The 15,940-nt window shown below is 42.0% G+C and overlaps 1 protein-coding gene across 2 annotated transcripts in view; it reads right to left on the bottom strand.

Annotated features, from left to right (window-relative positions):
* Positions 1–15,940, bottom strand: part of RAB3C (RAB3C, member RAS oncogene family) — a 123,669-nt gene that overhangs the window by 55,505 nt on the left and 52,224 nt on the right. For both annotated transcript variants that reach the window (XM_027634917.1, XM_027634918.1), the window contains one exon: positions 12,090–12,208. In XM_027634917.1, coding sequence (XP_027490718.1) covers positions 12,090–12,208 — 119 coding nt within the window. The remainder of the gene's footprint in view (positions 1–12,089; positions 12,209–15,940) is intronic.

Here is a 15,940-nt window from a genome sequence, read left to right as displayed (position 1 = left end):
AAAAAGACAATTAATTTAAGCCACTCACTAGGCCAACCAGGTCCAGTGGAAGTCAAAAGTGACTTAATCTTGCTAGTGAGTTTCTGAAGCATATTACCAAGGGTAGATCCCCTGAGGATCACTGAGCTGCATTCACCAACCAATGACTGAGCAGGACCTGGGTGCATGATCACTGTTAGTGACTTAATGACTGTACTGCCCTATCTCATATTTGAGGGATAAGAAAGACATGGAGCATGGTGAGAGAATTTCGTCCAGTCTAATCTTCTTATTAGACTTATCACTGGCAGCATTAATATGGTTTGATGTAGCTGAAGGCAGTTGACTGGACACCCTGATACTGGCTGGCTGCTTACAACCTAAGAAAGTGCCGTATCTACAGTGAAGTAGGTTCAAGGGAGGGGTGTAGGACCTTCAGCAGAAGCCCTAAGTCCCCCCCAAAAATGAATGAAAGGAGCAAGAACCGAGAACCATATAAGGAAAATTTCTGTTCCATAAGAGTGTCTCGTTCTATGGTTTAAGGACATAAAGATAGGAAAGAATGAAAAATGCCATGAAAAATTAACAGCTGTCTCTCCTGATTAACTGCTATAATGCATGAATTATTTTTTGGATGGAAAACACTTTCTGACGAGGTTTTAACTTTTAAGTCAAAGATTTACTATGTTCAAAACAAAAACTCCACTTCTATAAGGATTTGCATAAGTTCCCATGGGTAATATGCATATTCAAATTCAGGGATTAGTAGAAAAAAAAAATAAGAAAGTATCTTCATGAAAGCAATGTTGTTCAGGCTACTATGCTGCTTAATCCTAACATCTAATGTTATCAAGAAAAGTCTTTAGAAAAGCAGCCATCCGATTGCCCTTTTTTCTACTAAGAGTTTTCCTAAAGCCATATATTGGCAATATCAGTGATAAGAGACTAACACATAACTTTCTGGCACATCCAAACCTCTTGAGTCAGCAATATACCCTGGCAGCCAGGAGGGCCAACCATGTCTGGGGGCCATCAGGCAAAGTATCACCAGCTGGCTGAGGGAGGTGATTATCCTGCTGTGCTCTGCATCCTGATTGTCCTGCTCTGGTGCGGCCTCACCTTGAATACTGTGTGCAGTGTTGCTTAATGTAAAAAATGTAAAAAAGATATTAAGCTACTAAAGAGCATCCAAAGAAGGGCCATGAGGATGCTGGAAGGTCTGGAAGGGAAGCTTTATAAGGAGTGGCTGAGGTCACTTGGTCTGCTCGGTCTGGAGCAGAGGAGACTGAGGGGAGGCCTCATTGCAGTCTTCAGCATCCTTATGAGGGGAAGTGGAGGGGTAAGTACTGATCTCTTCACTCTTGTAACCAGTGACAGGACATGAGGGAATAGCATGAAACTAAACTGGGGGAGGTTTAGGTTGGATATCAGGAAGAAGTTTTTCACCCAGAGGGTGGTTGGGTGCTGGAACAGGCTCCCCAGTGCAGTGGTCACAGCTCCAAGCCTGACAGAGTTCAAGAAGTGTTTGGACAATACTCTCAGGCACATGGTGCGACTCTTGAATATAGTCCTGTGCAGGGCTGGGAGCTGGACTTGATGATCTCGTGGATGCCTTCCAACACAGCATATTCTGTGATTCTACGATGCTATGAAATACTTTGGATGACACTGAATATTTTTTGCTGGCCTGTCATGAGTGATCTGCTGAAAATTATAGAACTGTGGGAGACAGTGTCAAAGGCTTTGTTGAAGTCCAGACAGACCACATCCAATAGTCAGCATTAAAAGGAAAAATTGTCAATTTTGTGTAATTGCAACTAACAATATTTCAAATTGTAAAATACATTTTTGCTCCCTATATTTAAGTCTATAAATCCCATTTCCCTTTCCCCTTATCCATTGTACAGAAAAAAGACTTAGAAAAAAATGAAAATCTAACTGTGATTCTTTTGAAATATTCATCCTTAAATTTCACTCTTTTTTTTCCACAGCATAGAATTTGTGAAATACTAGTGTTTCATTCTTTCATGTTAAATGGGAGAATGAAACTATCTACCAGTATGCAACTTCTTGCTCCCACTTGGCTGAAAACTACAAATATGTCAAAAACAATCCCAGGGAATTTGCTTGCATTAATATCAAGCACAAGTTATTATATATATAATCATAGAATCATAGAATCAACTGTGTTGGAAAAGATCTCTGAGATCATCAAGTCCAGCCCTTGATCCAACACCACCATGGTTATTAGACCATGGCACTAAGTGCCACATCCAGTCTCAATTTAAAAACCTCCAGGGATGGACAATCCACTACCTCCCTGGGCAGCCCATTCCAATGTCTGATTACTCTCTCTGTAAAAAATTTCTTCCTAATATCTGTATTCATGCTTAATTAGGCGCCGTTAATTTTTGGTTGTGTTTGGCCCAGCCACCATTGAGAGTCTGTTCTTTTCCTGCCAAGTTATGAGAAAACAAGCACTGATAAATGAGAACTTCATCCTTGAAGGGAGCATCTTGTATAAACTGATTTGGGGTCTGACTGTTGGCCGACGGCCCTCCAAGGGCATTTGAAGGTCAAAGTGAAGAGGAGGAGGATGAAGTAAGCCCCCAGATTCATTTAGAAAAGACCCCCAATGTGCAGCACGCAGGAGCAGGGAAATTTCTAATGTACACAAGCATGTGCAGAAGGGGTTCCACTTACATAACGAGAGGAGGGACTGAAGGCCTCTAGCTGGGTAGTGCTGGCCACACCTGCCCAGGTAGGCATCATAGGTTAATTGTATAAAAGCAGATAGCTCTTGCTATCTGGATGTAAGCTTCACATGGAGGACAATGTTACCTCTGCAGGGACGTGTGTTATCATGTGAGCCTGCTGATGCTCTGAGATGCAGCTTCTGCTATGGGGAATTCTAAGAATCCTGGGCTCAGTATATATGACAACCTTGTAAGTAACATCTGAGTGAGTGGTGGGTTGTCTTGTGGGCTCGTTTCCCTTCTTTTTCCTGTCTCTTGGTTTTTTATTTTCTTTGCTACTTCTTTGTAATAAATGTTGTTTCGTTGAACTTTCAGTGGTGTACTGGTTTCACTTTAGCAATCTCCCTGTCACAATGTCCAACCTAAACTTCCCCTGGCAGAGCTTAAGATCGTGCCTTCTCATCTTACTGCTGGTTGCCTGGGAGAAGAGACCAACCTCCACCCAGCTACAACCTCCTTTCAGGGAATTGTAGAGAGTGATGAGGTCTCCCCTGAGCCTCCTCTTCTCCAGGATAAACAACCCCAGCTCCCTCAGCCTCTCCTCATAGGACTTGTTTTCCAGTCCCTTCACCAGCCTTGTTGCTCTTCTCTGGACCTGCTCCAGCACCTCAATATCCTTCCTGAACTGAGGGGCCCAGAGCTGAACACAGTACTCAAGGTGTGGCCTCACCAGCGCTGAGTACAGGGCAAGAATCACTTCCCTGGTCCTGCTGGCCACGCTGTACCTGATACAGGCCAGGATGCCATTGGCCTTCTTGGCCACCTGGGCACACTGCTGGCTCATGTTCAGCTTCCTGTCAATCCAAACTCCCAGGTCCCTCTCTGCCTGGCTGCTCTCCAGCCACTCTGTCCCCAGCCTGTAGCGCTGCATGGGGTTGTTGTGACCAAAGTGCAGGACCTGGCACTTGGCCTTGTTGTACCTCATCCCACTGGAATCAAACCATCTCTTCAGCTTGTCCAGGTCCCTCTGCAGAGCCCTCCTGCCTTCCAGCAGATCAACACTCCCCCCCAGTTTAGTGTCATCTGCAAATTTGCTAATGGTACACTCAATCCCCCCATCCAGATCATCAGTGAAGATATTAAACAGAACCGGGCCCAACGCTGATTCCTGGGGGACACCACTAGTGACCGGCTGCCAACTGGATGCAGCACCATTCACCACCACTCTCTGGGCCCGGCCCTCCAGTCAGTTCCTAACCCAGCACAGAGTGCCCCTGTCCAAGCTGTGGGTTGCCAGCTTTTTCAGGAGCATGCTGTGGGAGATGGTGTCAAAGGCTTTGTTGAAGTCCAGACAGACCACAACCACAGCCTTCCCCTCATCCACCAGGCAGGTCACCTGCTCATAAAAGGAGATCAGGCTGGTCAGACAGGACCTGTCCTTCCTAAATCCGTGCTGGCTGGGTCTGATCCCTTGTCTATCCTCTATGTGTTGTGTGATTGCACTTAGGATGATCTGCTCCATAACCTTGGCAGGCACTGAGGTCAGGCTGACAGGCCTGTAGTTTCCCGGGTCCTCCTTGCAGCTCTTTTCGTGGATGGGCGTGACATTTGCCAACTTCCAATCATTTGGGACCTCCCCAGTGAGCCAGGACTGTTGCTAAATGATGGAGAGCGGCTTGGTGAGCTCTTCCACCAGCTCCCTCATCACCCTTGTGTGGATCCCATCTAGTCTCACAGACTTGTGAGGATCCAGGTCAGCAGGTCGCTAACTGTTTCCTCCTGGATTACAGGGGGGCTATTTGGCTTCCTGTCTCTGTCTACCATCTCCAGAAGCCAGTTGTGCTGAAGACAACCTGTCTTACTGTTGAAAACTGAGGCAAAGAAGGTGTTAAGTACCTCAGCCTTTTCCTCATCTTTGGTGACTATGTTCCCTGCCATCTCCAACAAAGTATGGAGCTTTTCCTCACCCCTCCTTTTGCTATTGATGTATTTGTAGAAGCACTTCTTGTTATCCCTAATACAAGTGGCTAGACTGAGTTCAAAGTGTGCCTTTGTCATTCTATTTTTCTTTTTACATCACCTAACTATATTCCTAAACTCTTCATGAGCAGCCAGGTCTTTTTTCCATAAACAGTAGGCTCTCTTTTTTCCCCTAATTTCCTTCAAATTCTCCCTGTTCAGCCAGGCTGGTTGTCTTCCCCTCCAGCTCACCTTTCAGCACACTGGGACAGCCTGCTCCTGTGCGTTCAAGACTTGCTTCTTGAAGCATGTCCACCCCTCCTGGAACCCTTTGTTTTCATGGGCTGTTTCCCAAGGTACCCTCTGAACCAATTTTCTGAATAGGCTGAAATCTGCCCTCCGGAAGTCCAGAGTAGAAGTTTTATTGATGGCCCTCTTTGCATCCCTGAGTATTGAAAACTCTATTATTTCATGGTCACTGTGCCCCAGACGGCCTCCGATCACCACATCTCCCACCAGTCCCTCTCTGTTTATGAACAGTAGGTCTAGTAGGCTCATTTACCAGCTGGAGCAAGAAATTATCCTCTATACACTCTAGGATTCTCCTAGACTGCCTCTTCTGTGCTGTTGAATTTCCAGCAGACATCTAGCAGGTTAAAGTCACCCACAAGAACAAGGGCTGGCAATTTTGAGACATCTGCCAGCTGCTTGTAGAATAATTCATCACCCTCATCATCCTGATTGGGTGGTCTATAACAGACTCCCACCAGGATATCAGCCTTGTTGGCCTTCCCCTGATTCTGATCCACAGGCACTCAACCTTATCATTACTGACTTCGAGTTCTACAGTCAAGAGACTCTCTAACATATAGAGCCTATATTACCTCTATATACCTCTCCTACCTTGCCTGTCCCTTCTGAAGAGCCTGTAGCCATCCATGGCAGCACTCCAGTCATGTGAGTCATCCCACCACGTTCCTGTGATGGCAACTACATCATAGCTTTCCTGCTGCACAATGGCTTCCAGCTCCTCTTGTTTGTTACCCATGTTATGTGCATTGGTGTACATGCACTTCAGCTGGGCTGCTGATTTCACTTCTAACTCTGGCTTTCCACCCTGAGGCTCATCTCTGAAGAGCCTGGTTTCAACCCATTCCCCCTTCAAACCTACATTAAAGCCCTCCTGATAAGTCCCAACAACTTACAGGCTAGAGTCCTTTTACCCTTGCTAGATAGATGAAGCGCATCTGACTCTAGCAGGCTAGGTACCATAGAATTTGCCCCATGGTCAAAAAAACCAAAATTCTGCCAGTGGCACCAATCCTTCAGCCACATATTGATAAGACGGGTTTTCCTACTCCTCTCCTCATTCACCTTGCTACTGCAGGAACTGAGGTGGATACCACCTGTGCTCCTGTCCCATTAACTAATCGACCGAGCTCCTTGAAGTCCTTTTTAATTAGCCTGGTGCCTCTTTCACTAATGTCATCACTGCCAGCCTGGACCACCGGCAGTGGATAATAATCAGAGGGCTGGATTAGCTCAGGGAGTCTCCTACTAATATCCCTCACCCAGGCTCTGGGAAGGCAGCAGACTTCCCTGTGGGATGGGTCCAGTTGGCATACAGGGGCTTCAGTTCCCCTCAGAAGGGAGTCACCAACTACAACTACCCTTCTTTTTTTCTTTATAGCTGTGGTTGTAATCTGTCAGGTAGATGGGGTGCAACTGGGAGACCCTCCGGAGAGATCCTCTTCTTGACTGCCCTCTGCCTGACTCTCTGGGTCCAGGGCCTCATACCTGTTCTTTAAGGGCACCGTGGTGTGAAGGAACAAGATTCAGGATGGGAACAGTTTCAGGCATGGAGGAAGATATACAGCAATTGACAGGACTTTATTATACGGACTTTATACAGTTTTTATGTGTTTATATACACACTGTATGTTGCCCTTATATTTCCCGGGCATGCCCAAGCATGCTCACTTCCCTGCTTCCCTCTCTGATTGGCCGGAGAAGCTCCAGAGAGGAGACAGTAACCATTCGCCCTTTCCTTCCCTGGCTCCTCCCACGGTCCCCCCCCCCCCCCCCACCTAATTGCCTGTGTCCCTATCCCGATTTGTTCCCCCGTTTGTCTATCTCATGGTTCACGCCATGTTCTGGCCCTGTCCCCGCCTGAACTGATAAAAAGTCCCGTGCACGCCTCAATAAAGCATTCCATCTGCACCGGTAACTTGTCTCCGAACCCATCCGTGCTGTGTCACGGCCCTATCCCCCCTCGGACCGTGGCACCGTGGGAGTTGTTGGGGGTCGGAGGGGATTCTTTTACCTCTTCGATCGGGGACCTGTTTCCATTCCCCCCCATCTACTTGGTTTGCTCCATCTGCCTGATGGCAGGAGGGGCAAGGCTTCACCATCTCCTGCTGGACCCTTCTTTTGGGGTCAAAAGGGTATGACTCCACCAGACTGTTTCCCTTTCACTCTCCCTAATACTTCTTAGCCTCTCCACTTCTTCCTTGAGCTCTGCCACTAGGCACAGCAAATCATTCACCTGCTTGCATTGTTGCAGGCATCTCTCACACTGTCCTCTGGTACTGACACCAGGCTCAGACACTGTGCAGCCGGTGACCTGAACAGCTGCATCTTTCCTAGGGGGTTCTGTCTGGGTTAGCACACTCCCCCTGAGCAGCAGGCTTTTGATGTTTGGAAACCATTACTGGATTGGGAGAAAAAAAACCACAACAACAACCCAAAAACTGACAGCCACACACCTATCTCACAACCCACCAGAGAGAGCTGGGAGGGTGGCTGTGCCCATCCTGCTCACCCTGCCTGTGCCAACTGCCATGCAAACTGCTGTGCCACATTCTCACTGACGTGCCATGCCCCTGTTTGCCATGCTCCCTGCAGCAGTTTAAATCTCCTGGAAATGACCTCAGCTCCACCCCCTTATATATAACTCATGTGTGTGTGTGTACATATATATCTATCTATAGATAGATAGATATAAATTAAGCTATGTATACCTTTAACATCAGCATGATTGGTCAGAATATTTTTACAGCTGGCTCTAAGCTGTATTGCTGTGCTGAGGTTGCTCGACACGGCAGACACTCAGTTTGTGCGTAGATCACTGCTGTACACAGTGCAGCTTATGTCCAGAGAGAGTCCCTCAGGACAGGGATCCCAGGAACACGCATGGGCAATGGCACACATGGCATGTGCCTGTGCTCTGTGCAGCAGAACCACGTGGACTGTGCTGCATGGCATGTCATATGTTTTAGCAACGAGAGGTGGAGGCTAAATTAGCCTAGAAGCACTTTCTAGATTTGTTCCCTGACATACAGCAAATAATGGATTTTTCTTAAATGATAGAACTAAGTTAAATATTTAGAGAAAAAGAGGAAAGAGAAGTATCTTGCATGGAGGAGTCTCTGAATTTCTTAAGAAGATGTGTAACCATAGTCTTTCCATCGGGCATTAAAAAAATTATCATAACATTTTTGGTAAAAACATTATTTTTTAAAGGGTGAGGGCAATCAAAGTGTTTCCTAGAATACTGTCTTCCCTGCTCCCATAAGCGTCAGCCAAAAATGGAGGAAGAACTGATTCTGTAGACCTTGACAGGCTTACAAAACACAAATAATCTAAAAACTTCAATAATTCAAAGCCTCTTAGGCTCCTTCAGCCTTATGTGTTTCCTGAGGAAGCATTCCTGAATCTGAGACTTCAGCAATGTGGAGTTCTCAAATACTGAATTCCTGCAGAGGGAAGCCCTTCACAACAGTGCCTTTAGCAGTCACCAGACAGTGATAAAGATATTGCCAGACAAACACTTGTAGCTGGGACGTTTTCAGGTGCAGAGGAGCAACTTGCGTAAACAAATATATACAATGTGCTCTATCCTTGTCTAGCTTTCAGACCTAGAGAAATTTCAAGTCTAGGCTTTCAACCTGGAAAAAAACCCCTCAGGCTTTTAGATCATGGTTTACATACCAGCTGTTTCTGACCTAGGTGGAGATATTGCATTAGAAATAACCTGAGTATAAGGATATTTCAATTCCTTCCAATTCAGTCATTAGAAGTATAGAAAAGTCGTATTTGTAAAAACAGGTTTAACTTCAACTCAGAGGCATTTATTGTCCTAGAACTCAGCATATTGAGTTGATAGCAAAGTTGATTTGGAAAGACAGTAAAAAGCCCTCTCCTTCCTACCACAAGGTACCACCGCCATAAAGGTCACACCTTATGTGGATTGAACCACTAAAAGGAAAAGGGACATAACAGCTGCTAGTGAAATGAGAGATGGATAAGCTACAGAGATGCTACAGGTGGTAGCATAAAACAGGAATTTTTATGCACTGGACATTACAACTGAAGTAAAAAAATAAGCATTGAAGTGGTACAGTGCCACTCTCAACACTCATTTCCCCCTCAGATTTAATAAGAAGGAATTTTTAAAGAAAATAGATTCCACTAGGCCAATTACTTAAAACATGTGGACACTGTCTAAAAAATTCAGCTAAATGGGAAGATTTGGTTATTTGATTATATCCACTTTCTCATTTAGAACTCAGGCAAGCAGAAAATGATGCTCTACAATGGCTTCCTCCTTATAAGAAATAAAACTATTCCCCAAATCTGTGTCTTTTTAGGGGGGCATGATAAATGTACATCAAACTACTTCAAGGTACACAGCTTGCAGCATTAGCATCTAGAGATACAACTATTATTCATCTGTATCTGTAGCTGTAAAGGAGAAATGTCAGTCAGATTTCAGACTCAAAAAAATGATTTTTAATATAAAGAATCATTTTAAACCAAAGTCATTTATCCAGTTCTAAAAGGTACCTGTAGATTCACTGTTCGGACTGCAGAGCAGTTCTAGATCAAGTCTTGAAGTTGATATGATTTGAGCTTGGATTTGGCCCATTGTTCATGTACATGAAGTGGCAGTACTGCTTAGAGGGGTATATTTATCACAGAGAAATGCATTTTAAACCCCAGAGAGGCTTAAAAGTTCTCACTCCCTATCCCATATCTTTCAGAAAGACACAGATACCTGCACATAGCCATGCCTGCTCTTCTGCAGCATTGGTATTTGTGAGTTTTTCTTAACTTTTCTCACATTCAGAAGCAAGCTTTGGTTTTGTAATTACTATCAGAATTGAAGCCAAGGCTAATCAAAATCAATTATCAGCTCTGAGATGGGAGGAATAAAACAGAGGAAGAACAACAGAGCAGCAACTGGGCTTATGATATTAAAAATCTATAACAGGCAAATCTATGTCTCATTCTGACAAGTGAGGCACTCAGCATATCCGTCATTCCTTTCATCTTGCAGATGATTGTAGATCTTGACACATAATACTGCAACCACATCTTTCCACCAAATTTCTATAATATCTGCCAACAGTTCATAAAGGTTCTAAATAAAAATGATGAAAAACTCATATTTCATAAACCTACTTAAGAACTCCATAGCTTTTAAATATTTTCTTGCTTCGTTTTACAGTGACTTTTTTCTTTTTAATTAGTATGAAGCCCTGTTCCTTCACCAGGAGAAAAAGAGTGCCAAACATATCAGATCTAGGAGACTGGAAAACAAACAGGTGGAAAAACTAATAATAAGAATTCATATTTACACTTGCTATAAAAGAATTCTTTGTGTTGGAGGAAGCTAGATAATATATGGCATGCCATCTGGTTTGCCTAGAGATGGGACAATGAGATTTGCAGATCACAGCTCGTCCTAGACAGCTATTATCACCCATTTAACCCAGTGCTTGAGCAGAGTCAGCCCATGGACAATGAAAAGCAGAGGCAAAGCAAGACGGTGCTTCAGCTGGCAGGGCCAGGAAGCAGTGGTGCTGGTAGTCACATCTGCAGGTTCAGCTAGGATTTTGGTGTACTGCTTGATTCCCTGTTTTTGCTAAACTTTCATAGAAGCATCTATGAATAACACTTTCAGCTACCTTCTGTTAGGTAGGAGATTCTGACTCATGCTGTTGAACAGAGGCGGTTCTCACAAACGTGTTACAGCAAGTACTCAGCATGATGCTTCCAGCTTTTGTACAACATGGGCAGAACATCCCTTTGGCATAACAAATAACATGGAGCAAACGTGCCTTCTTCTTGTAGTATCAAGCAGAGACTCCACTTAGATATATTCATTTGTCCAAAAGACAGCTGTCCAGTCTGTACTAGTCAGGTAAGCTTATTGATTCTCTCATAAATAGAAAGATTTGCTCGTAAGAGCAATTTGGTGTAGAGTCCTGCAGATAACTTGATGTAAAAAGGTGGGACACAATCTGGAGTTGCCTCTTTTCCCTGGAGGACTGTGAATGACTACATCCTTAATGCTTACAAAGCAAATGTTAGGCAAATCAAGATCCCATTTAGAGCAGAATCAACCTAAGGTTCTCAGTTATTACTTTCAGAGTGATAAATGGTCAGCCTCAGCTTATACAGAGCAATAAACTCCAGTTGTTGAGAGGGAAGGTGCTCTGTGGGCTCCATGACACTTTCTACAACAATGGTAAGCAGAAGAATGTGAAAGAGAAAAAGGCACGATAGTATCACTACTCTTTAAGTGTGCAACATGTTTCTGACCTTGTCTGTCCTGACAGAAGTCCACAGTAGAGCATATCTTAAAATAAATTTTAAAAAAGCCTAAGAAACATACTGAACAAATCACACAAATTGAACAAAATCCTCTCTCAAACACAGTTTTCTCATGGGAACTGCATGCAAGAGAGCATGTGGACCACACATGGCAAATGTTATTCATATCACTCAGAGCACTGCTGGAAGGCTCTCATATATTAAAATAACTTGTTAAGGAAGAAATCACTGAGGTAAACTCTGCCTTTCCTTTTAGATTAGCTTTACTTAAAAAAGCCCATGTGTGATTAAAAAATACTTTTATGGAGACAACTGGACATTCACATAACAGAAGGTAATGTAAGTTTCAGCCATTCCAGGTTCTGCTACTGTGATAAAGTTTGCTCATTTTAACACTTGAGGCACAAGACTGACATAATGTATACAACATAATGTATATCTAGCTGTGGTTAAAAGCAACATGATGAAAAATTAAAAGATGACCTTCACACATGGTATATCAATTTTTTCATGAAATATGGAAACACTTTCTGGTATCTTAGAAGTTACCCTCCACATTAGCATGTTGCTGGTTTAAGTGGTATGAATAATGTAAATTACACTGAAATCACAGCAAACACAATTATTACAATTAATTATATGTAACATATTTTAAAGTGTTCATTGTCTTTCCTGAATTAAAAAAATCCCAATATTCCTATGCCCCTATTTGGGTATAGGAATGCTCGAGCACTGTATTTGGAAATAAGTTTTCCAAAATAATTTATACTGTCACAGCAGAAAAGTGATAGCACGTATTCTCTCTGATATCTACTATGAATTCCAAGTTTTACTTACCAATCCTGCACAGCATTGAAAGAGTCTTCATTTGTGATGTCATACATTAAAATGAAGCCCATTGCACCCCGGTAGTAAGCTGTGGTAATTGTTCTGTATCTCTCCTGTCCTGCTGTGTCCTGAAACAATAACAAACAAAATTTTTACACATTGCAAATAAATTGAAAAATTATTTTTTGCTTTAATAGAAATAAAACTGAGAAAAGTTATTGTACAGCTGTGCAATCCTGAGAAAAACAACAAAAAGAATTCTGCATTGGATCATAATAGGAGGGACACATTGATTATGTCATGAGGTGAGAGTGGAGAGAAGCAGAAAGGCATGGCCCCCTGTCAGGCCATATATCCTGAGTCATCACTGATTCATGTTAATCAGTCTGAAAGTCAGGTAAGAACCTCCTCTCCTGTTCCTGCCCTGTACCTTCCCAGTCTGACAGAGGTAAAATCTCATGTTCTGGATAAAATGCTGGAACAAAATAGCACCCTTAAGATCTTCATTATAAGACCAGGATGGTTCCTGAAATCAGGAAACATCTTGACCAAAAAGGCAATGTCTGATTGTTCTGTTCTTGTGATTTTAAGCCAGTGGTTCTCATGTCAACTTTAGCACCAATACAGCTTTTTCCTTACTTAAAAAAAAAAAAAAAAAAAAAAAAAGACTGTATGGCAGTGTTTTTAAAATGAGGATGATATCTGACTGAAAAGAAAGGAGTATGCTATCAGTCCCTTACCTCAAACCACTTTTCTTCCTCAGTCTTTGCAACTCCATCAATTGACTTTAAAGAAATATAAGTTTTCCTTTCTCCTACTCTGTGTGTTACTTACTACCTTTAAAAGTGTTTCAGGATAGGGACTACCTGTTAATACATCTATATGCAGTGCCTAGCATAATTTTTAATCTACAGAAGAAAAGACTGAGAGGGGATCTCATTAATGTATATAAATATCTCAAGGTGGGTATCAAGAGGATGGTGCCACACTCTTTTCGGTGGTGCCCACTGACAGGATGTGGAGCAATGGCCGTAGACTAAAACACGAGAAGTTTCATCTCAACATGAGAAAGAACTTTGCATTGAGGGTGGCAGAGCACTGGAACAGGTTGCCTGGGGATGTTGTGGAATCTCTGTCTCTAGAGACATTCAAAACCCACCTGGACATGTTTCTGTGTCACCTGCTCTAGGTGACTCTGCCTTGGCAGGGGGGTTGGACCATATGAGCTCCAGAGGTCCCATCCAACCCTAACAATTCTGCAATTCTGTGATACCATCACCCATGTCTGCACAAAAATTGAGAAACAGCAATAACTGAAATACAGGAAACACATAACTATTTCCAGCACACCTATTTAGTATTTTTAAGCCATAACATTAAAAGCTTTAGGTGAGATATATGTAACATTTCAGTGCAATCCTGTAACTCACATATTTCTATGTGTGCATATTTAATTTTAACAAACTGAAAATTAATATCATTATTTCTGAATGTTTTAGTAGATAGGAAATAGTTTAGTTAACAAAACAAGTAAATTTATTAAATTGACCTTCCTACAGAGAAAAAAATAATAAAAAGTGACAAACATTTGCTGTGTTTTCTGAAATAGGTCCTAGGCTAGTAGTACTCCCTTGTGAAAAACAGAAAAATAGATTAAGCAGGCCTCCTTCTTTACACATATATCATTCATCTCATAAACTAATAAAATAAAAGGAAATTTTACATACAACAGAAATTTTTCAGATTAAACAAAAAATATCCAAGGTGTTTAGTGAATCAAAACAAGGTGAAATATATGATTGCTGTTCATCTTGGATTACAGCAGCTGCTACTTTGAAGTGGTTTCAGTGATTCAAGATGAAAAGCTAAAATAGAAGTTAGACTCTAACAGGTCTCACAGGAAGTTAGGTTATGTCTTTGTAAGAAGGCCAGACAGACCTAAACTTTGTGGGGAGTTCTGGCATAAAGTAGCATAATTAAATTAGATTTAATTTAAATTGCTGTTTAATTTGCCCACTGGTCTCTTTTAGGTCAGACTGTTTGAGAGCTGTATGTCTAGCATATGTATAAGCATTTTTAGTGATTCTAGTGACTTTTGGAGAAAAACAGTCTCATCAGAAAGCATAATTGCCAGAACTATGAATAGATGGAAAGAGAAAGGAAAGGGAAAAGGGAAAAGGAAAAGGGGAAAGGGAAAGGGAAAAGGGAAAAGGGACAGGGAAAGGGAAAGGAAAGGGAAAAGGGACAGGGACAGGGAAAGGGAAAGGGAAAGGGAAAGGGAAAGGGAAAGGGAAAGGGAAAGGGAAAGGGAAAGGGAAAGGGAAAGGGAAATGAAATTTCAGTTGGAAAGGCTTGTCCAACTGCCTGACTGCTTCAGGGGTGACCAAAAGCTACAGCTTGGTTAAGGGCATTGCTGAAATGCCTCTTAAACACTGCCAGGCTGGGGGCATCAACCATCTCTCTTGGAAGCCTGTTCCAGTGTTTGACCACCATCTCAGTAAAGAAATGCTTCCTAAAATACAGTCTAAACCTTCCCTGGCTCAGTTTTGAACAAGTCCTATGTGTCATATCACTGGATACCAGAGAGAGAAGACCAGCAGCTCTCTCTCCACTTCCCCTCCTCAGGAAGCTGCAGAGAGCAATCAGGTTGCCCCTCAAGCCTGCTTCTCCCCAAACTAGACAAACCCACGTCCTCAGCAGCTCTTCATAGGGCTTCCTTCTAGCCCTTTCAGTAATTTTGTTGCTCTCCTGTGGATGTATTCTAATGCCTTAATTTCCTGTAAAAATGGATATATTTATTAATAAATATCAATAATTATAAACTTTAATAAAATATAAATACAAGAAAATAAAGTATTTACATTTCTTGCTTTATTTTGGTACTATCGGTCATACTTCCTTGTCATGAGGAAAGAGTTATTTTTGTAGCTTAGATTAAGTGATTTTAAATATGGAAGCTATTTTGGAGCCCTGGTCACTGTGCAATAGATGGTAGTACAGTAACTGGTATTAGTACCACCATTACAGGCACATATGCTTATATATAAAGCAGAATAAAAAATGTATTATCTCATTCAATTGCTCTCTCAGAAACAGTAACTTTTTTTGTCCTTTAGGTTTTCATCCAAAGAAATCCTGAAAAAATTAGCAAATTTTATTTAACAAGTAAGTTCCCTGTATCTTTGTAAGAAGAACATTGAACACACCCACTAACACAAAGTTCATAATCCAGCAGTAGAGGAAATACAGTGGTGTTACTTTCGTGATCACTGCAAATTTATTTTATTACTTCGGATGTTTATTTTTCTTTTTTAAAAGCATTATAAAATCACATTCGTATTAAAAATGCTATATAAGCTTTCATTTCATTTCATTTTATTTCATTTCATTTCATTTCATTTCCTAAGGATTTGACTCCAGCTGTAACCACCATTGGCAATATTCTTCAAAAAAAAGTGGTCATTAAAGTTGGATTCTGTTTTTATCAAATAACAAGCATATAAAGATATGAAATATTTTTAGTAGGATTTACTGGATAAGCCATGCTTTTAAATGTCTAAATAATTTGCATACTTGGACTTAAATATTTGGCCATTTACTTTCCAGCCTTCTGAAGCCAATACAACTTCAGTACATTTGTCAACACTTTCCTGTGCAAACTATAACCTTTGTGAGAAAAACATAAGCATGTAGGTAGGTGTGAGTATACAAATTCACATCTCTGGACTACTAGAAGACAGGTAGCTTTTAAAGTCTATTTATGTAGAAATGACTGTTCTTCAGTCATTTTTCTTAAGCATCCATTACTGGCAAACACCATAGAGGAAGTACTGGACTAACTGGACCTTTAGTCTGACACT

Source organism: Corapipo altera, unplaced genomic scaffold (assembly GCF_003945725.1).
Source record: "Corapipo altera isolate COAL_440 unplaced genomic scaffold, ASM394572v1 61411, whole genome shotgun sequence".
Taxonomy (NCBI): Eukaryota; Metazoa; Chordata; class Aves; order Passeriformes; family Pipridae; genus Corapipo; species Corapipo altera.
The sequence above is the reverse complement of the archived record's forward strand: the minus strand, read 5'-3'. Positions and strand labels throughout refer to the sequence as shown.